The sequence below is a fragment of the Dipodomys ordii genome, unplaced genomic scaffold (assembly GCF_000151885.1).
Source record: "Dipodomys ordii isolate 6190 unplaced genomic scaffold, Dord_2.0 Scaffold10, whole genome shotgun sequence".
Lineage (NCBI taxonomy): Eukaryota > Metazoa > Chordata > Mammalia > Rodentia > Heteromyidae > Dipodomys > Dipodomys ordii.
Genome location: NW_012267226.1, coordinates 14,063,861 through 14,079,483, shown reverse-complemented (window position 1 = coordinate 14,079,483; position 15,623 = coordinate 14,063,861). Strand labels below are relative to the sequence as shown.

General features: G+C 42.9%; 1 protein-coding gene across 1 annotated transcript in view; it reads left to right on the top strand.

Annotated features, from left to right (window-relative positions):
* The window catches only part of Exph5 (exophilin 5), a 49,858-nt gene that overhangs the window by 24,840 nt on the left and 9,395 nt on the right, over positions 1 to 15,623 (top strand). Inside the window, exons 3-4 of the mRNA XM_013009478.1 lie at positions 1,030 to 1,186; positions 11,218 to 11,288. Coding sequence (XP_012864932.1) covers positions 1,030 to 1,186; positions 11,218 to 11,288 — 228 coding nt within the window. The remainder of the gene's footprint in view (positions 1 to 1,029; positions 1,187 to 11,217; positions 11,289 to 15,623) is intronic.

Sequence of the window (15,623 nt, the reverse complement as noted above, 5' to 3'; positions counted from 1 at the left end):
GATCTCAGCCTCCTAAATAGCTAGAATTACAGGTCTGAGCCACTGGTGCCCAGCTTATGAACTGAATATTTACTATAATAATGTCTTGATGACAAAGTATCGGAACCCAAACGTGGTTATCTAATAAACCAGAATATGCATGCTGACTCTGTCTGTGTGAGTCTGTTCAAGTCATTTGTTCTCTATAAACCTCAATTTTCTCATCTTTGAATGAGTACACTGCCTATCTGACAGAGTGGTTGTAAGAATTAAATAAAGTTATGCAAATAAAAAACGTGGAGCACAGTAACCCCTTAGTGGGATGATGATGGCGGAAGGAAGGACTGCAAAGAGGAGAAAGTGGGAGAGAGGGAGAGGGGGAGGGAAAGGTGGCAGAGGAGCCACCATCCCTCTGCAACTTTGGCCAACTCCATAAATGACTTCTAACTCTAGGACACTTTATGTCACTGAAATTCACCATGTTTTGTTGGGTGTGTGCTAGTCCCCTGGAACTGGAACTCATGCCCTAGGTAGTGTCCTTGAGCTGTTTTGCTCAAGGCTAGTGCTCTACCACCTGAGCCACAGCTCCACTTCTGGCTTTTTAGTGGTTAACTGGAGATAAAAGAGTCTCACAAACTTTCCTGCCCAGGATGGCTTTGAACCTCAATCCTCAGATCTCAGCCTCCTGAGTAGCTAGGGTTTCAGGTGCAAACTACCAGTGCCTAACTACCAATTATTTTAATCTATAAATGAGGGTAGTGATTTGGAGGCATGGCTCAAGTGGTGGTGCCTACTTAGCAACACTGAAGTCCTGAATTTAAATTCCAGCAGCATAGCAATTGGATATGGGTTGGGGATGTGGCTCAATGGTTACAGCACTTGCTTGACATGGCAGCTCCATTCCAGAGATCCCTTGGTATGAGGATGCTTCCTCCATTTCTAGACTGCATAGAGGGAAAGGGTAGAAACAAGAGCAAAGTTTTCGTTCTTTGGAGTCTATCTGGAAATATTTTTTTAACAATGCAAAAAAAATCCAATTTTCTTGGGCAGATTCTGTGGAATTACAAGCATCAAGATCAAAAAACCTACTTAATCAAAAACCATCTGCCCCTTGTCGAATGAGCTTCAGATCGTCGTTTGCGTCCCTGTTCTCATTCAGGAAAGCTGGGAGGGAGCCTTTAAAGCTTCAGTGGCTGAGACAGAAAGGGTAAGATGCTTTCAGCTCGGATCATATGACAGCCCCTGAGTTGTTTGACCTCCAACACCTGTAGTTTGCTTGTGATCAGAATGTCTTAAGGTTTGTTCTTAAAGACTTCAGGCCCAATATTAACAAAAGAAACCAGGCTTATCTCTCAAGGGGACAAAGTTTGTAGGAAAACCCTGCCGTGAAATGCAACTTTTAGCGGATTGCAGATGGCCCTGGTAGCTGGTGAATAATGGGTTAAATGGGGGATCTAGGGGCTGGGAATGTGGCTTAGTGGTACATTGCCTTGCCTAGCATGCATGAAGCCCTGGGTTTGATTCCTCAGTACCACATACACAGAAAACCTGGAAGTGGCAGGGTGGCTTAAGTGGTAGAGTGCTAGCCTTAGCAAAAGAAGCTCAGGGACAGTGCCCAGGCCCTGAATGCAAGCCCCAGGATTGGCAAAAATAAAAATAAAAATAAATTTTTAAAAATGTTGAGACCTAGTTAGGTAGGGACAGTTTTTCTCCTGTGCCAAGAGCGTGGTTTGTGCCTTGGCTGAGAAGATATATTTAAATCAAAACTACTCCTTTAGAAAATGTGTGGGAGTCAGGCTAGAAAGACTACATGACAGGAAAACTGAGCAGAGCATGCGAGTAGAAGGGGAAAAAATAGAATTCTAAAACAGATTAAAAAAAAAAAACATGATGGGTTCCAGAACTATTGACCATAGTCAATTCCATGTGATGGCCCAGCATTTAAAATGTCAGGTGACAGAGGGGGAGCGCAAGACGGATCCTTGGGTTCTGGCTGACTTGCCTGACTGTCTTGATTCATTATGTCATCGGATTGCTTTTGGCCAAACAAGAAAGGCTGTGCTGGTGTGCCGTTGAGGTGACTGCTGAATAAATATTTCACCAGAGTCTTCCTGGTTGCAGAGCTCTCCACCCTCTTAAGGTGTTGGCTTGGCTCGTGATGCGTTCTGAGCGCCAGCAAAGCTTGAAGAATGTGCTCAGTTGACTCGTAGGTCACCAGAAGCAGCAAGTAGCTACTGGGGCCGGTGATGAGAAGGCTCCCAGCAGCTCTGGCCTCCGGCCGAGCGGTTGCCCTCCCCTCTCAGGCCGAGAGATGGAAGGTTGTTTTCTTTTTTCGTTTGGGCTTTCACTTGAGGTGCTTTTGATCTGAGAAAACGCTGCAGAGCTAAGCCAAATGCCCATTTAAGTGATTTTCACTACCCATCTCTTGCCAGAAAGGACTTCAAATAGGTGAGTGGCTTTTCTTTAAAAAAAAAAAGTGTTTGAGACTCTAGTTTAAGACTTTGGTTTGAGACTCTAGTTTAAGACTTTGTTTTAAGACTTTGGGGATTTAAATCAGAAATATTTCTCATGAAGAAAAAGGAAATATTCCTAATGGATGGTGTACGTAGTGGGGCTTTGATGCAGTTTGTCTTTTAGGTGATTTTCTTTCGGGCAGAGTTTTCAATCTGGACAATCTAACGTTACTAAACTGGGGGAATTAAAGGAGGGATTTGTTCATTCTACAAGTTCTTATGTCAGGTTCTGGACAAGTGGAACGAAGAAGATAAAAGATTGAAAATCTCAGTATCATGTGTTTTGATATTAGGCCAAATTGTTAAAAAAAGATTTCTTTTTTGGAGAATTAATTAAAAAAAAAGCTTGCAGAATTCTGTTTAGCAAATGTCCTTTTTAGATAACCAAAGTGACTTGTGCATTTCTCTTAGACTAAGTATAACCCAATATGCAGAAATAAAACAAATTGCACGCTTTATTGCATTATTTCATTAACCATTTAACAGTTATCAGAAAGAGGTATGTGTTTTACTTTCATCCTAAGTAGAACTAGTTAAAATTTATCTTTACCTTATCATTAATACTGGTAAATATTAATTCTGCGGAATATAGTGAAGGCACTAGTGCCTGCCCTTTTGAGATTCTACAAGATAGAATACAAAAACATGTCGTAAATTCTTTTGAGCAATTAGATCTTAAGTTCTAAGTATCTTTCATGGGGAATTGTATGAAACAACTGGAGTGAGTTGTGTATTGTGTCTTCTGAGGGCTTCTTTAACCTCAGTAGGTTAAACATATTTGCCAGTTTTCATGTGCCGCAATACAATGTCAGCCTTCAAACTCACGTGAGGTTCAGGGCTGCTCCTTGCCAGGAGGCCAATGTGGAGGGACGGAAGGGAAACTGGGAGCAGCTGGCAGGTTTCTACCTGCTAAAGCCATCCAGGACTTGACTTTTTCATATTTGGTGTTCAGAGAACCAGTTGTCAGAAAAGCAACTTAAAGGATTTTTTCCCCCACATTCATGAATCATCTTAATTCTTTTTAGAGTTGGCAATTTTTGTTAAGCATTCTGTATCGCAATGCTAATTTTATATGCCTTTATTTTCTAAAGCCCTGGATCTCTATTCCATCCCCTTTAATTTCATTCTACTTTATATAACCATGTCCCATTCCTTTATAAAGTTACACTTAGTGTTCTCAACTCAACAAAGAGACAGTTGGGGGCTGGGAAGGTGGCTCAGTGGTAGAGCGCTTGCCTTGCATGCCTGAGGCCCTGGGTTCGATTCCTCAGCACCACATAAGCAAAAAGAGAAAAGCCAGAAGTGGCGTTGTAGCTCAAGTGGTAGAGCACTAGCCTTGAGCTGAAGAGCTGAGGGACAGCGCCCAAGCCCAGAGTTCAGGCCCCCGGCTTGGCCCCAAAAAAAAAAAAAAACAAAGGGACAGTTGGCTATAAAATACAAAAGCCACCAAGAGTTAAACTGTTAATTACTTACAAGGTACACATGATTGAATTAGAGGCATTTATATCTTGCCTGGGTGATCCAGATTTACAGGATCTTGATTTCACTTTCAAAATTGCACTCAGGGGGGAAAAATAATAATAAAATCAGAGAAAAAGAACCAGCTCTTGTATGTAAAAGAGGGTCTTTATTTTTCTCTCTTACCTGAGGAATTTATTTTTTGCTCTTAAACTCGGTGTTTTGTTTCTGTTTGTCTGTTTATTTTAAGATGGCTCCACTCTGTGTAGTCCAGCCCAACTAACTTTGTAGCCTAGGATGGCTTTGAACTCACAATACCCCTACCTCCACCTCCGGAGTGCTAGGATTACAGGACTGTGACTGCCTTTGGATTACCAAAGAAATGATACTGGCTAGTGAGTAACCCACCTAAGCAGAAAATTGGGCTTTATCATGTGGCCAAATATAGTTGTTCATTTTAAGGCTTAGCCAATGAGAGTACAGTAACCCCTCCCCCCTCTCAATTTGGGCCTCAGCCCAAAAAGATAGTCTAATGAGATTAAGAAACTTTGAAAGAGAAGGACTGCACTTACATCATTTTTATTACAATATGTTATTATTATTCTAGTTTATTAGTAATTGGTATCACTTATAAATTAAATGTTATCATAGATGTGTATGTATAGGAAGAAAAAAAACAACATAGTATACAGATTTTGGTAGTATCAGTGGCTTTAGGCCATCCACTAAGAGTCTTGTCATATCTCCTCCCCTAAGGACAAGGGGGTTACTGAATGTAGTATCTTGAAGCTTTGGTTTCCTACTTTAGGTGGACAAGAAGCTGTAGAGTTGGGCACTGGTGGCTCACATCTGTAATCCTAGCTACTCAGGAAGCTGAGATCTAAGGACTGAGATTTGAAGCCAGCCCTAGGCAAGAAAGTTTGTGAGACTTTTATCTCCAATAAACCACCAGAAAACTGGAAATGGAGCTATGGCTCAAAGTGATAGAGCACTGGCCTAGAGCAGATGAGCTCAGGGTTAATGCTCAGGCCCTGATTTTGAGTTTAAGCCCCACCACCGGCAAAAGAAAAAGAAAGAGAGAAAGAGGAAGGAAGGAAGAAAGAAAGGAAGGAAGGAAGGAAAAAGAAAAAGAAGAAGCTATTGGGAACACAGTGATTGTAGTTGTACAATGACTAAAGTATTTGTCATTTCTGCTTCAAATACCAGTTATTTTCTCCCAAACTCACACTGTGCTCTAATGATCCTTTCAGATTTTAATACTATTTGTAACTGACTGCCCTGACCCAAGCTTCAAGGAAAGAAAAAATGTGAAGTATTTTCTATTGAGGTTTTATTTAATGCTAGTTCATGAATTCAAGAAACGTCTACCTCTACATCTGTAGCATGTACCAGTCTCCCGTTGCCTCACACCTTTTTTTGGTCAGTTTTTTGTTATTGTTGTTGCTCCTAAGGCTGTGCAACCAGATGCCCCCAGTAAGTTGTGGTGATTTTAGGGATGAAGATTATTTTCCTCATTCCTTCCTTCAAGTGGTCTCAAGGTCTAGGGCCAAGGGAAAGTTCAAGGTTGCTAGTTCAGAGGGCCCATGAAAGATCTGTGAAATTTTTAAAAATTGGTTCTGGGAAGGGGCTTTGCTTTATTTCCTCTGTTTATCTGATGCCATCTTCTCCTGCACAGAACTCTGACAAAAGCTTGACAGAGCCATACAAAGGGAAGCAAGGCACCCTGGCTATTATCACCCGTGCCCAGGAACTGTTGTTGCTTTGTGTTTTAGCCATACTGGATTTGAACTCAGGGATCCTTTGCTTGCTCTACTACTTGAACAGCACCCCAAACCCCATGCCAGGAATTTTGACAGTCCTTACCATAGTGCAAATCAGCAAAGCTTCATGGTTCCTAAACTGGAGTGAGCATTGAAATATCCTAAAGAGTGAAAACAATTAAATACTTTATACCTTTCTTCTAATCTGCCATTATTGTACAATTGCTGATGAGATTCTAATAGTAACAGCCAGATCACCCAGGAGTCACGGCTGCCTAGGACAAAATTCAGAACAATCCCCTGGCCCTCCTCCTAGCTCCTCTTCCTCCTTGCCTCCATAGTATTGCTGCTCACCAATGGGTACCACTCCAGGGCTCACAAAAGGAACCAGGGCCCAATTCTGACTTCTCCCTTGGCCTAAATGTCTGAGATTTCTGTGTTTTCATACTTAGATTCTTCAGTGGAGGTCAGGAGAGAGAAGAGGGAAGGAAGGAGGGAGGGAAGGGGAGAAGGGGGAGAGAGAGGGAAGGAAGGAAGGAGGAAGGAAGGAAGAGAAAGCCAAGAAAAAATATAATCTACCTATTAATGTTCCAAAATCCCATCCGACCTTTGTGCTTACATAAGAAGTACAGCTGGATGGCCTAGCTGTACACACCCTATGGATGAGGCAAATCTGGGCATGTCTGAGGAGCAGCTGGGTGGCTTCACCAAAACTCCTTGCATCTGAAGGGAAGAAAAGTTTCTTCTAGGGACAGGGTGGCAAGCAGCACACATTCCTTCTCACATCACAGTTGTCACTCTAATCACACCTATGTCACAAGGTGTCACCAGGCCTGTGAGGCACAGAAGAGAAAACAGAAATGCTGGTCACGCTGAGGTTGAGACGCACAGTCCCAGCTGTAGCACCAATAATAGGTTTGAAGGGACACAGTTAGTGTCCGAGTAACCAGGCAAGACTCCACTGAGATGGGAAAGGCCAGAATGTGTAGATCTGTGCAAGATTTAAAGTCAACATAGAATCATGAGGCTGAAGTGACAGCAGGGGAGGGAAGGGAGAGGAAGGCAGATGAACTGTCTTCTTCTCTGCCCCAAAACTAGGTGAATGATATAACGGCAAGAAGAACAGATGCAGCGGGGAAAAGAATGAACATTCATTCATTCAACAAAAACTGCAGCAGAATGCCACAAACAGAACAAGGACACGCTGTCCCTGCCCTTCCAGGCTCTCCTGGTGTGAGGACCACACAAAATGTAGAGCCATGCACCAGAGTGATGCCAAGTAGAACTTATTCTGGAACACACACATGAGGGACATGATCTTAAATGAAGTCCTGACACAGCTCTTGGAGAAAATGGCATTTATATGATTCTTCAGTTAGGAAATCCTGGTCCAGGCAAAGAGCTGTGAGGTGACTCACACCTGTAACACTAGGTACTTAGGACAGAGGTCAGGCAAAAATTTTGTGAGATCCCCCCCATATCAACCAATCACTAGACGCACTGGTCCAGGCCTATCATTGTAGCAATACAGAAAGCATATACAGGAGGATCACAGTCCAGGCTGGCCCAAGCAAAAAGCAAGACACTCTCTCAAAAATAACCAAAGCAGACTGGGAAGGTGGCTCAGTGGTAGAGCACTTGCCTTGCATGCATGAGGCCCTGGGTTCGATTCCTCAGTACCATATAAGCGAAAAGAAAAAAGCCGGAAGTGGCGCTGTGGCTCAAGCGGTAGAGTGCTAGCCTTGAGCTGAAGAGCTCAGGGACAGCGCCCAGGCCCAGAGTTCAGGCCCCACGACCTGACCCCCCCCCCAAAAAAAATAACCAAAGCAAGGTTGTCTGGGGACATGGCTCAAGCAATAGAGTACCTGCTGAGTAAACACAAACCTTACCCAAGTTCAAACCCCAGTGCTGCCAAATAAAATATGAAAGGGAAAAAGCAAGAGCTTTTTTTTTTAATGCCACCACTAGGCTAAAGATAGAGTGACTGGAGATAAAGATGAATTTAAGAAGGATTTCTGAGTTTGAGTGAACAGGACTTGTTGACTGGCTAGAAAAGAGTGGAACATGGAGTCCTTTTTGAGCTTCTTTTGCTCAAGGCTAGCACTCTACCACTGGAGCCATAGTGCCATTTCCAGCCTTCTCTGTTTATGTACAGAGGAATTGAACCCAGGGCTTCATGCATGCTAGGCAAGCACTCTACCACTAAGCCACATTCCCATTCTTATCTCTACCCTGCTGTAGTATATGAGAATTCCTGAATGGTACCTGCAAATGTATGAAAACAAGAGAGAATGATTGAGGGAGAATTGATTTGACAGGTGCAGAGTGTGAGCTCCTAAAAGAAGGAGAGGGTGAAGAGGTAAAGGGTTTCTGAAGGCGTTCACCAGCAAAAAGTCTTGTGCTATGTTAACATTTTGGATACGCTGCTGCTGGAGAGGTGAAGATCAGAGGATTGTGATTTGAGGGTTGCCCTGGCCAAAAAAAAAAGTTAGTGAGAGCTCCTCACCTTTACAAAACAAGCCGGGTTTAGTGGTTCACACCTATAATCTTAGCTACTCGGGAGGCCTAAGTAGAAGGATCGGGGTCTGCAGATGACCTCAGACTAAAATCATGAAAACCTATCTGAAAAAATAACTAAAGCAAAAGAAAAGGGGAGGAGAGGTGGTTGCAGGTGTGATTCAAGTAGTTGAGCAGCTATTTATCAAATAAAAGTGCTAGGTTCAAAAAAAAAAAAAAGCATTCTACCACTTGAGACACAGTTCCACTTCCAGCTTTTTGGTGGTTAATTGGAGCTAAGTCTCACAGATTTTTCTGCCCAGGCTGGCTTTGAACCATACTCCTTAGATCTCAGCCTCCTGAGTAGCTAAGATTTACAGGTATGAGGCACCTGTGCTCAGCTCTCATTTACATTTTACGTAGATCTCTCTGCTGGTGGTATGAAGGATAAAGAGAAGATGGAGAAATGGGATACTGGTGAGAGATGGACAGGACAGAGCATCCGTAGGACTTGGGAGAGAATGCAGAAGACAGAAATATCTTTCTATCCCTTGGTACCAGCCAGTCTTCAGGGCCTACCCCAGAATTCAGGTCCTCACTGATGCTCTTGTTCACATGATATATGGGAGCTCTTCTCATTAGAAACTGGATACAGAGACGGATCCTCCCAGGGAAATGGAATTATCCCTTCTCAATGAAGTCTGTTATGGTTCATGCAACAAAGCACACGCTCAAACCATGCGCATGCTCAGATGAGCATGCCCCTGACACTCACTGATCATTCATGCACTTGATGGATGCAATCTAGGCATCTTTTGGTCCTTTAGAAGATGAGGATCTTCCGCCCATTCTCAGAAACCTGAGACTTAACTCCAAATCAAGAAAGGGTGAGCTGGTGAGACTAGGAATGTGGGATGTGTTCTCTGGGCTGCCACCCACCAGGGATCTGGAAAGATCCCGCACAATCTGGTGTGTACTTTTGACTCCAGGCAGACAGAGAGATTTTACCAGATCTCACCCTCCCCTGACATCCCTGAGTCCTTAGCCCCCTGCTCTTTTGCCACCTTCTCCCTACTACTTTTCCTGTGTATCCCCAGGTGCTGGCTCTGTGCCTGTCAGTCCGTTTGATGTGCATCGCCTTGTAGTCTTTAGCAAGTCTGAGCTTGCATTTTCTCATTATGCATCTAATCTTTCCTATTAGTAAACAGATCTCAAAAAAAACCCCACCAAAACAGCATCCTGATCTCAGCCATATTTGCTTCATCCAAAGAACTCAAAATAGCACACAGCATGTCGCAGCACACAAACAAAAAAAATCAATGTAGGTGGGAAGGAAGACTAAAATTACAAGCAAACCTCATCCAAAGATCAAAATCCAGAACCTTTGGAGATACACATAATGCCAAGAGTGGAAAATTCCATACCTGACCTCAAATGATGGTTTATAGGCCAAATGCCGGCAACACTAAAAATTCTGAACAACATTACCTTATATGCCTAAGACATTTGTACAGAATAAATACATTTCATATCTAGACTTGGGCCTATAAATCTCACATATAAATTTGGGTTCTCTCCCCAGGATATATCATTAGGGATTTGCATGTATTCTAAGATTAAAAAAATAAAAAGGATACCTACTAAAACAGAAAACATTTCCAGCTTCAAGCATTTTAGATAAGGAATATCCAATCTGATACTGTTAACAGAGCTAGTATTTCTGAGCAATACAGAAAAACAATTCTTGATATTAACTTTGTTTTCAATCTGGGCTAAATTATAAAACAGTCCATATGAATATCTTTAAAAGATAAAAGCATTTGGTCTCTGTAGTTTTATGCTCAATTTTTATGAACCATGGAGCAGTTAGGAGTTTGGGCGAAGGTGGGCCTGATCACTGTTCTAAGCAATTTTGCTTGTTTGCTTTGATTTTTGCTGTTGGTCCAGGGCCTGGATGCTATTCCTGAGCTTTTTTTTCACTCAAGCTAGAGCTCTACCATTGGAATCATAGCTCCACTTGCTGCTATTAACTGGAGATAAGAGTTTCATGGGCTTTCCTGCCCAGGCTACTTTAAACCATATCCTCAGATCTCAGCCTCCCGAGTAGCTAGGATTACAGGCGTGAGCCACCAGCACCAGGCCCTTTCTGCTTGAATTCTGGGCCTGGGCATTGTCCCTGAGCTATTCAGCTCAAAGCAAGCACTATACCACTTGCGTTACAGCGCCACTCGTTTTCTGGTGGTTAATTGGAAACAAAAGTCTCATGGACTTTCCTGTCCAGGGCTGGCTTTGAACCGTGATCCTTAGAGCTCAGCCTCCTGAGTAGCTAAGATTACAGGCGTGAGCCACCAGTGCTGGATTCCAAAGCAATTTTTATAGTTCACTTTTTAAATCATTCTCCTACAGATGAAGTCTGGTTTGAACTTAGTTGCTTGTTAAAATAGAAATCAACAGAAACAGAAAATGTCTCCATTTGCAATAAGAAGTCAGTGTTACCATCTATACTTAAGGAAAATTCTAGACAGCCTGTGCCTGATTCCTAGCCCAGCCACTAACTATGTTCCTTGCACCATGGGCTCTACCTCCATCTTCTAGTCTGTAACATAGGAGCAGTCATAATGTCCACTGAAAGGGAGTGAAGTAGCTAAATGAGTCACCACACAGCTAGAAGCTGAGCACAGGACTTGCCATCTAGCAGACCTTGAGCAGATGTCTGCATGCTGTTACTGTGTTTGTATACTCTGCTCCAACATAAATTCACTATAAATCGCCACACACACCCCCTGCTTTGGCTACCTGAGTGGCAAAGATGGAAACATTGGTTCCAAAGCATCATAGGCATTTCTGAAATTTGGTCCAACAATACAAAGACACCCAGAAGTATCTTTCCACAACACATCAGAAATATACCTTCCCAAAATACCAGCATGCAAATGATAAATGTGCTGTTGATCCTTCCTTCTGGTAAAACTTATATTCTTCAATGGAATTATTTCTATTTCTTCCAACAGATATGGAGGTGGTGGACGATCTCCGGTGTCTGTGAGGGGAACAATAGACGTAAGTAGGCAGAAAGCCAAAGGTTAGATTCAGAAATTCAAATGAGCTGGGGGCTGGTGGTGGTCAGGAGGCTGAGATCTGAGGGTTGTGGTTCAAAGCCAGTCTGTGCAAGAAAGCCTGTGAGACTCTTTTCTCCAATTAACCACTAGAAAACTAGACATAGTACTCAAAGTAGTAGAGCACTAGCCTTTAGCAAAAGAAACTCAGGAACAACCCTTGGGCCCTGAGTTCAAGCCCCAGGACCAACAAAAAAGAAAAGAAAACAAATTCAGAATGTATGCAATCCCAGGTTGGACAAATAAGATTTCCCCTTGAATTAGCTTTAATTGTACTTTGAAGGCTTATATTTCTCCTGGAGAACTTCAAGCTTTCCAGCTGGGGTTGCCTTCCAGTTGGCTCTGATCCTGGAAGACTGAGAGGAGACTGCCAGGAAGGAGTGAGGCCACCCGACTTCCATTTACCCTATGGGTGACATCTGTGATGTTTTCCCAGGTGCCACTCCTCCAAATCCCTAAATTATTGGATAATGGAACAGGCCAGAGGCAACCACAGTCAGTCAGTTTTACAAGGTGATGTGGGTCTCAGTGGAGCCCTCTCTGAGTATGGTCATCATTTCTATTCAGAAAGGAAAGTGGAAGCCTTGCCATCAGTGGCTTACTCCTATAATCCTAGTTACTTAAGAAGCTGAAATCTGAAAAATCACAGTTCAAAGCAGACTAGGCAGTACAGTTTGCGTGACTCTTATCTCCAGTTAACCACCGAAAAGATGGAAGTGGAGGTGTGGCTCAAAGAGTAGAGCACTGGCCTTGAGCAAAAAAAAAAAGCTAAGTAAAAGCACAAAGCTCTGAGTTCAAATTCCAGGTTACCCCCTCCCCCCTCCCCCCCACACACACACAAAGTAGGATAGAGAAGATGGTGGAGCTGCCTGTAAGATTGCTTTGTCAATTTCCATTTTTCAGTCCCCAAAGTCCTAGTCCCTCAGCCCAAAGACAGCTGGAAGGGGTCTGTTGGTGCCACAGAGACTCTAGCCAAGATCCAAGGGCATGAACTTGGCAGCCTGGTCGAAATGGCACAGGAAGGAATGTCTGTATTTTCTCTTGAGAGCTGGATTACATTATTCGATGACCTTCTCAGAAGAGAAGGAAGTTGCCAGTGAAATATTTGTACAAGCAAGAGGTTTCAGAAGCAATGAATTTTTGGAGCTAGTCCGAAGCCTGCGGATCATCGAGTTCAGGGGTTCTCTCAAACTCAGTACAAAGCACATTTGGGGGGGGGCTGAGCGATCTCTGTGGGGGGTGGGAGGAGGGCTGAAATATGTGGCATTGAGTTATTTGGCAACCATCCCAGCCTCCACTCTACTAGATGTTGGAAGTTCTCCACCCAGTGATGACAAAGATGTCTGCAGAGTTTGTTAAGTACTCCCTGAGGAACGAATGCTCTCCAGTTAAAGAATTCTCTCCTTTCAGGAGAGGAATCCCTTCAAAACTAGAGTGAGAACTTACAATCTGAGACACTTACTCACACCTTATCAGGCTGGTACCCCTGAGAACACACCCCTGGGGTCACACTCCCCTGTGTCTCCTTACTGCCTGGCACCAGCTGGCACTCAGTAACTGAAGACAGGGTTTTATGGAAGCAGATGAGACCTCTTCAGTAAACCAGACACAGAATACATTCCCAAGCACCTGGAAGCATTGTTTCGTTGACTTTACAAAAGCGTTGGATGCTATCAATGAGCTTAGATGTCAGCTCCAACAGCTGTTCTGCAGGTTTGGCTGCCCTCGGAAGTCCTCCAAATGTGCTTAAGGTGACTCTCTGACAGAAGGTTTGTTTGTTTAATTATGTCAGCATTGCCAACAATATCAGGAGGGTGAACTGAAGTTGTGTAAAAAGAAAAAAAAAAGGCCTCATTTTACTCAGTCAGAGAATGAAATTGAGATCCTGAAAACAGACCTTTTGATCCTGGCCCAGGACTTCTTTCTGACTTGCAGAGTTGTCAGTCCACTCCAGCGGGGGCCTTCAGGACATTCTATCACCAAAGAATAGTCGCTGCTAACAGTAAGGACTCACTAGGTATTAGACTCCATTCTGGGTTTTATACAGCTCTGAATCCACAACCCAGTGAAGGGGCTGTTGTAGTGATGGTTGTTATTTTCATTTTACCAGGAAAAAAAAAAATGAAGCTATAGAGATGTTAAGTCATCAAGCTACTAATGGGCAGAGCTAGGATTTCAAATATTTAGAACTTAGGTTGAAATTTTCAGTGTCTCAGTTTCTGCTGTAGTGTGTGTCCGTGTCTGTGTGTCTGTGTGTCTGTGTATGTATACATGCACCAATACTGGGGCTTAAACTCAGCATCTAGACCCTGTTTTTTAGCTTTTTTGCTCAGTGCTAATGTTCTACCACTTAAGCCACAGCTCTATTTCTGGCTTTTTGGTGATAAATTTGGGATAAGCGTCTCATGGACTTTCATGCCTAAGCTGGCTTTGAACTGAAATCTCAAGATTTCAACGTCCTAAGTAGCTAGAATTATAAGCATGAACCATCAGTGCCCACCTTGTTGAATCTTTGATTTCCTTTGGTTTGTGTAGGTAACACAAATCCATTTATAACTGTACCAAGTATTACATCAACCCTATAGTGCAGAGCGCGGAATATTTAAGGCAAGATTCCTCTTTTCAGAAAGGTTACCTTCTAACTGAAGACATGTCTTAATAAAATAACAGTAAAACCCAACATAGTACAAAGAACAGGACTAGGGATCGGATCTGATGAGTGTAAATAGCCCTTCGCACCACATACTCATGTAATGAACATTCATGTGATAGAAGTCAGTTATTTCCTGAAAAACTGTTTTCTCCTCTGAAATATGGGAATGATTATCCCTCTCAAAACCACAAAATTAGGGTTTATAAGGATCGTGTGAGAAAGGACATACTTTATACTATTAAAAACTGAACAAATGGCTGGGCACTGGTGGTTCACGCAGGATCTTGATTCAAAGCCAGCCTTGGCAGGAAAGCTTGTGAGCCTCTTATTTCCAATTAACCACCCAAAAGCCAGAAGTAGAACTGAGGCTCAAGTGATAGAGTGCTAGTCCTGAGGAAAAAAGCTCAGGAACAGTGCCCAGCCCCTGAGTTCAAGCCCAGTTCCTGAGTTCAAGCCCTAGGTCTGGCACATACATACAAAAACAAAACCTGAATAAATAAATAATTAAACTATGAGAAAGTTGACAGCAAACAAGTAGATAAAAATGACCCAGAGAAGTCTAGAAGGGAATGTTGTTGTGGGTAGAATATCTTAGATCTCGTATTAATCCATGTCTAACATACTTGCCAAGTATTCTGGATATAAAAGAGAATATGATTCTTTCTTGGTCACTTTAGAGGTTGTTCCTCTTCCAGGGTTCCTATTCATTTGTCTTTGAATCTTTGGTTTCCTATATCAGAGAGGGGCAGGCCCAAAACTTGCGCTAGGAGGGCACAGGTATAAAAATAGAAAAACATAAACCATTTAGAACGTGGCACAGTAGATAAAATCTAGCCATTGGTGGCTAGCTACAGAGGAGGCTCAGATCTGAGGATCCCATTTTGAAGTCAGCCTGAGCAGGAAAGTCCATGAGACTCTTATCTCTTATTACACACCCAAAAACCATAAGTGCAGGTATGGCTCAAGTGGTAGAGCATCAGCTTTGAGCAAAAAAACTAAGGGATAGTGCTCAGGCTCTGATTTTAAGCCAGAAGAGAGTGGAAGAGGGAAGATATAGTATATACATTATATATTACATATATAATATCTCTCTGGAGATATATAAATATATATGAAGATAGACAGGTCTCTAGAGGGACAGAACACTAGAAGTGGCACTGTGGCTGAAAGTAGTAGAGTGCTAGCTTTGAGCAAAATAGTCCAAGGACAGTGCCCAGGTCCTGAGTTCAGACAGGCAGAGATAGAAAGACAGATACAGGGACAGGCATCAGAGACAGAAGACAGAAGGAAGGTGCGTGGCAGGATAAGACTGAGAAGAAATGGAGTCAATCATAAGTGACAGAGCCAGTTTGACAGAGGAAATGTAAATGGAGTTTTTGGCACAAGAAAGTAATAGTGTGGGTGGAGATAATTCTCCCAAGTTTGTGAAAACAAATCAAGCTTGAAAGTAGGGCAGTGACTGGGTTTGGTGAAAACATAAACATTGTTAGTTAAAACAAAAACCAAGCCGGGCGCTGGTGGCTCACGCCTGTAATCCTAGCTACTCAGGAGGCTGAGATCTGAGAATCGCGGTTCAAAAGCCAGCCCGGGCAGGAAAGACCGTGAGACTCCTATCTCCAATAAACCACCAGAAAACCGGAAGTGGCGC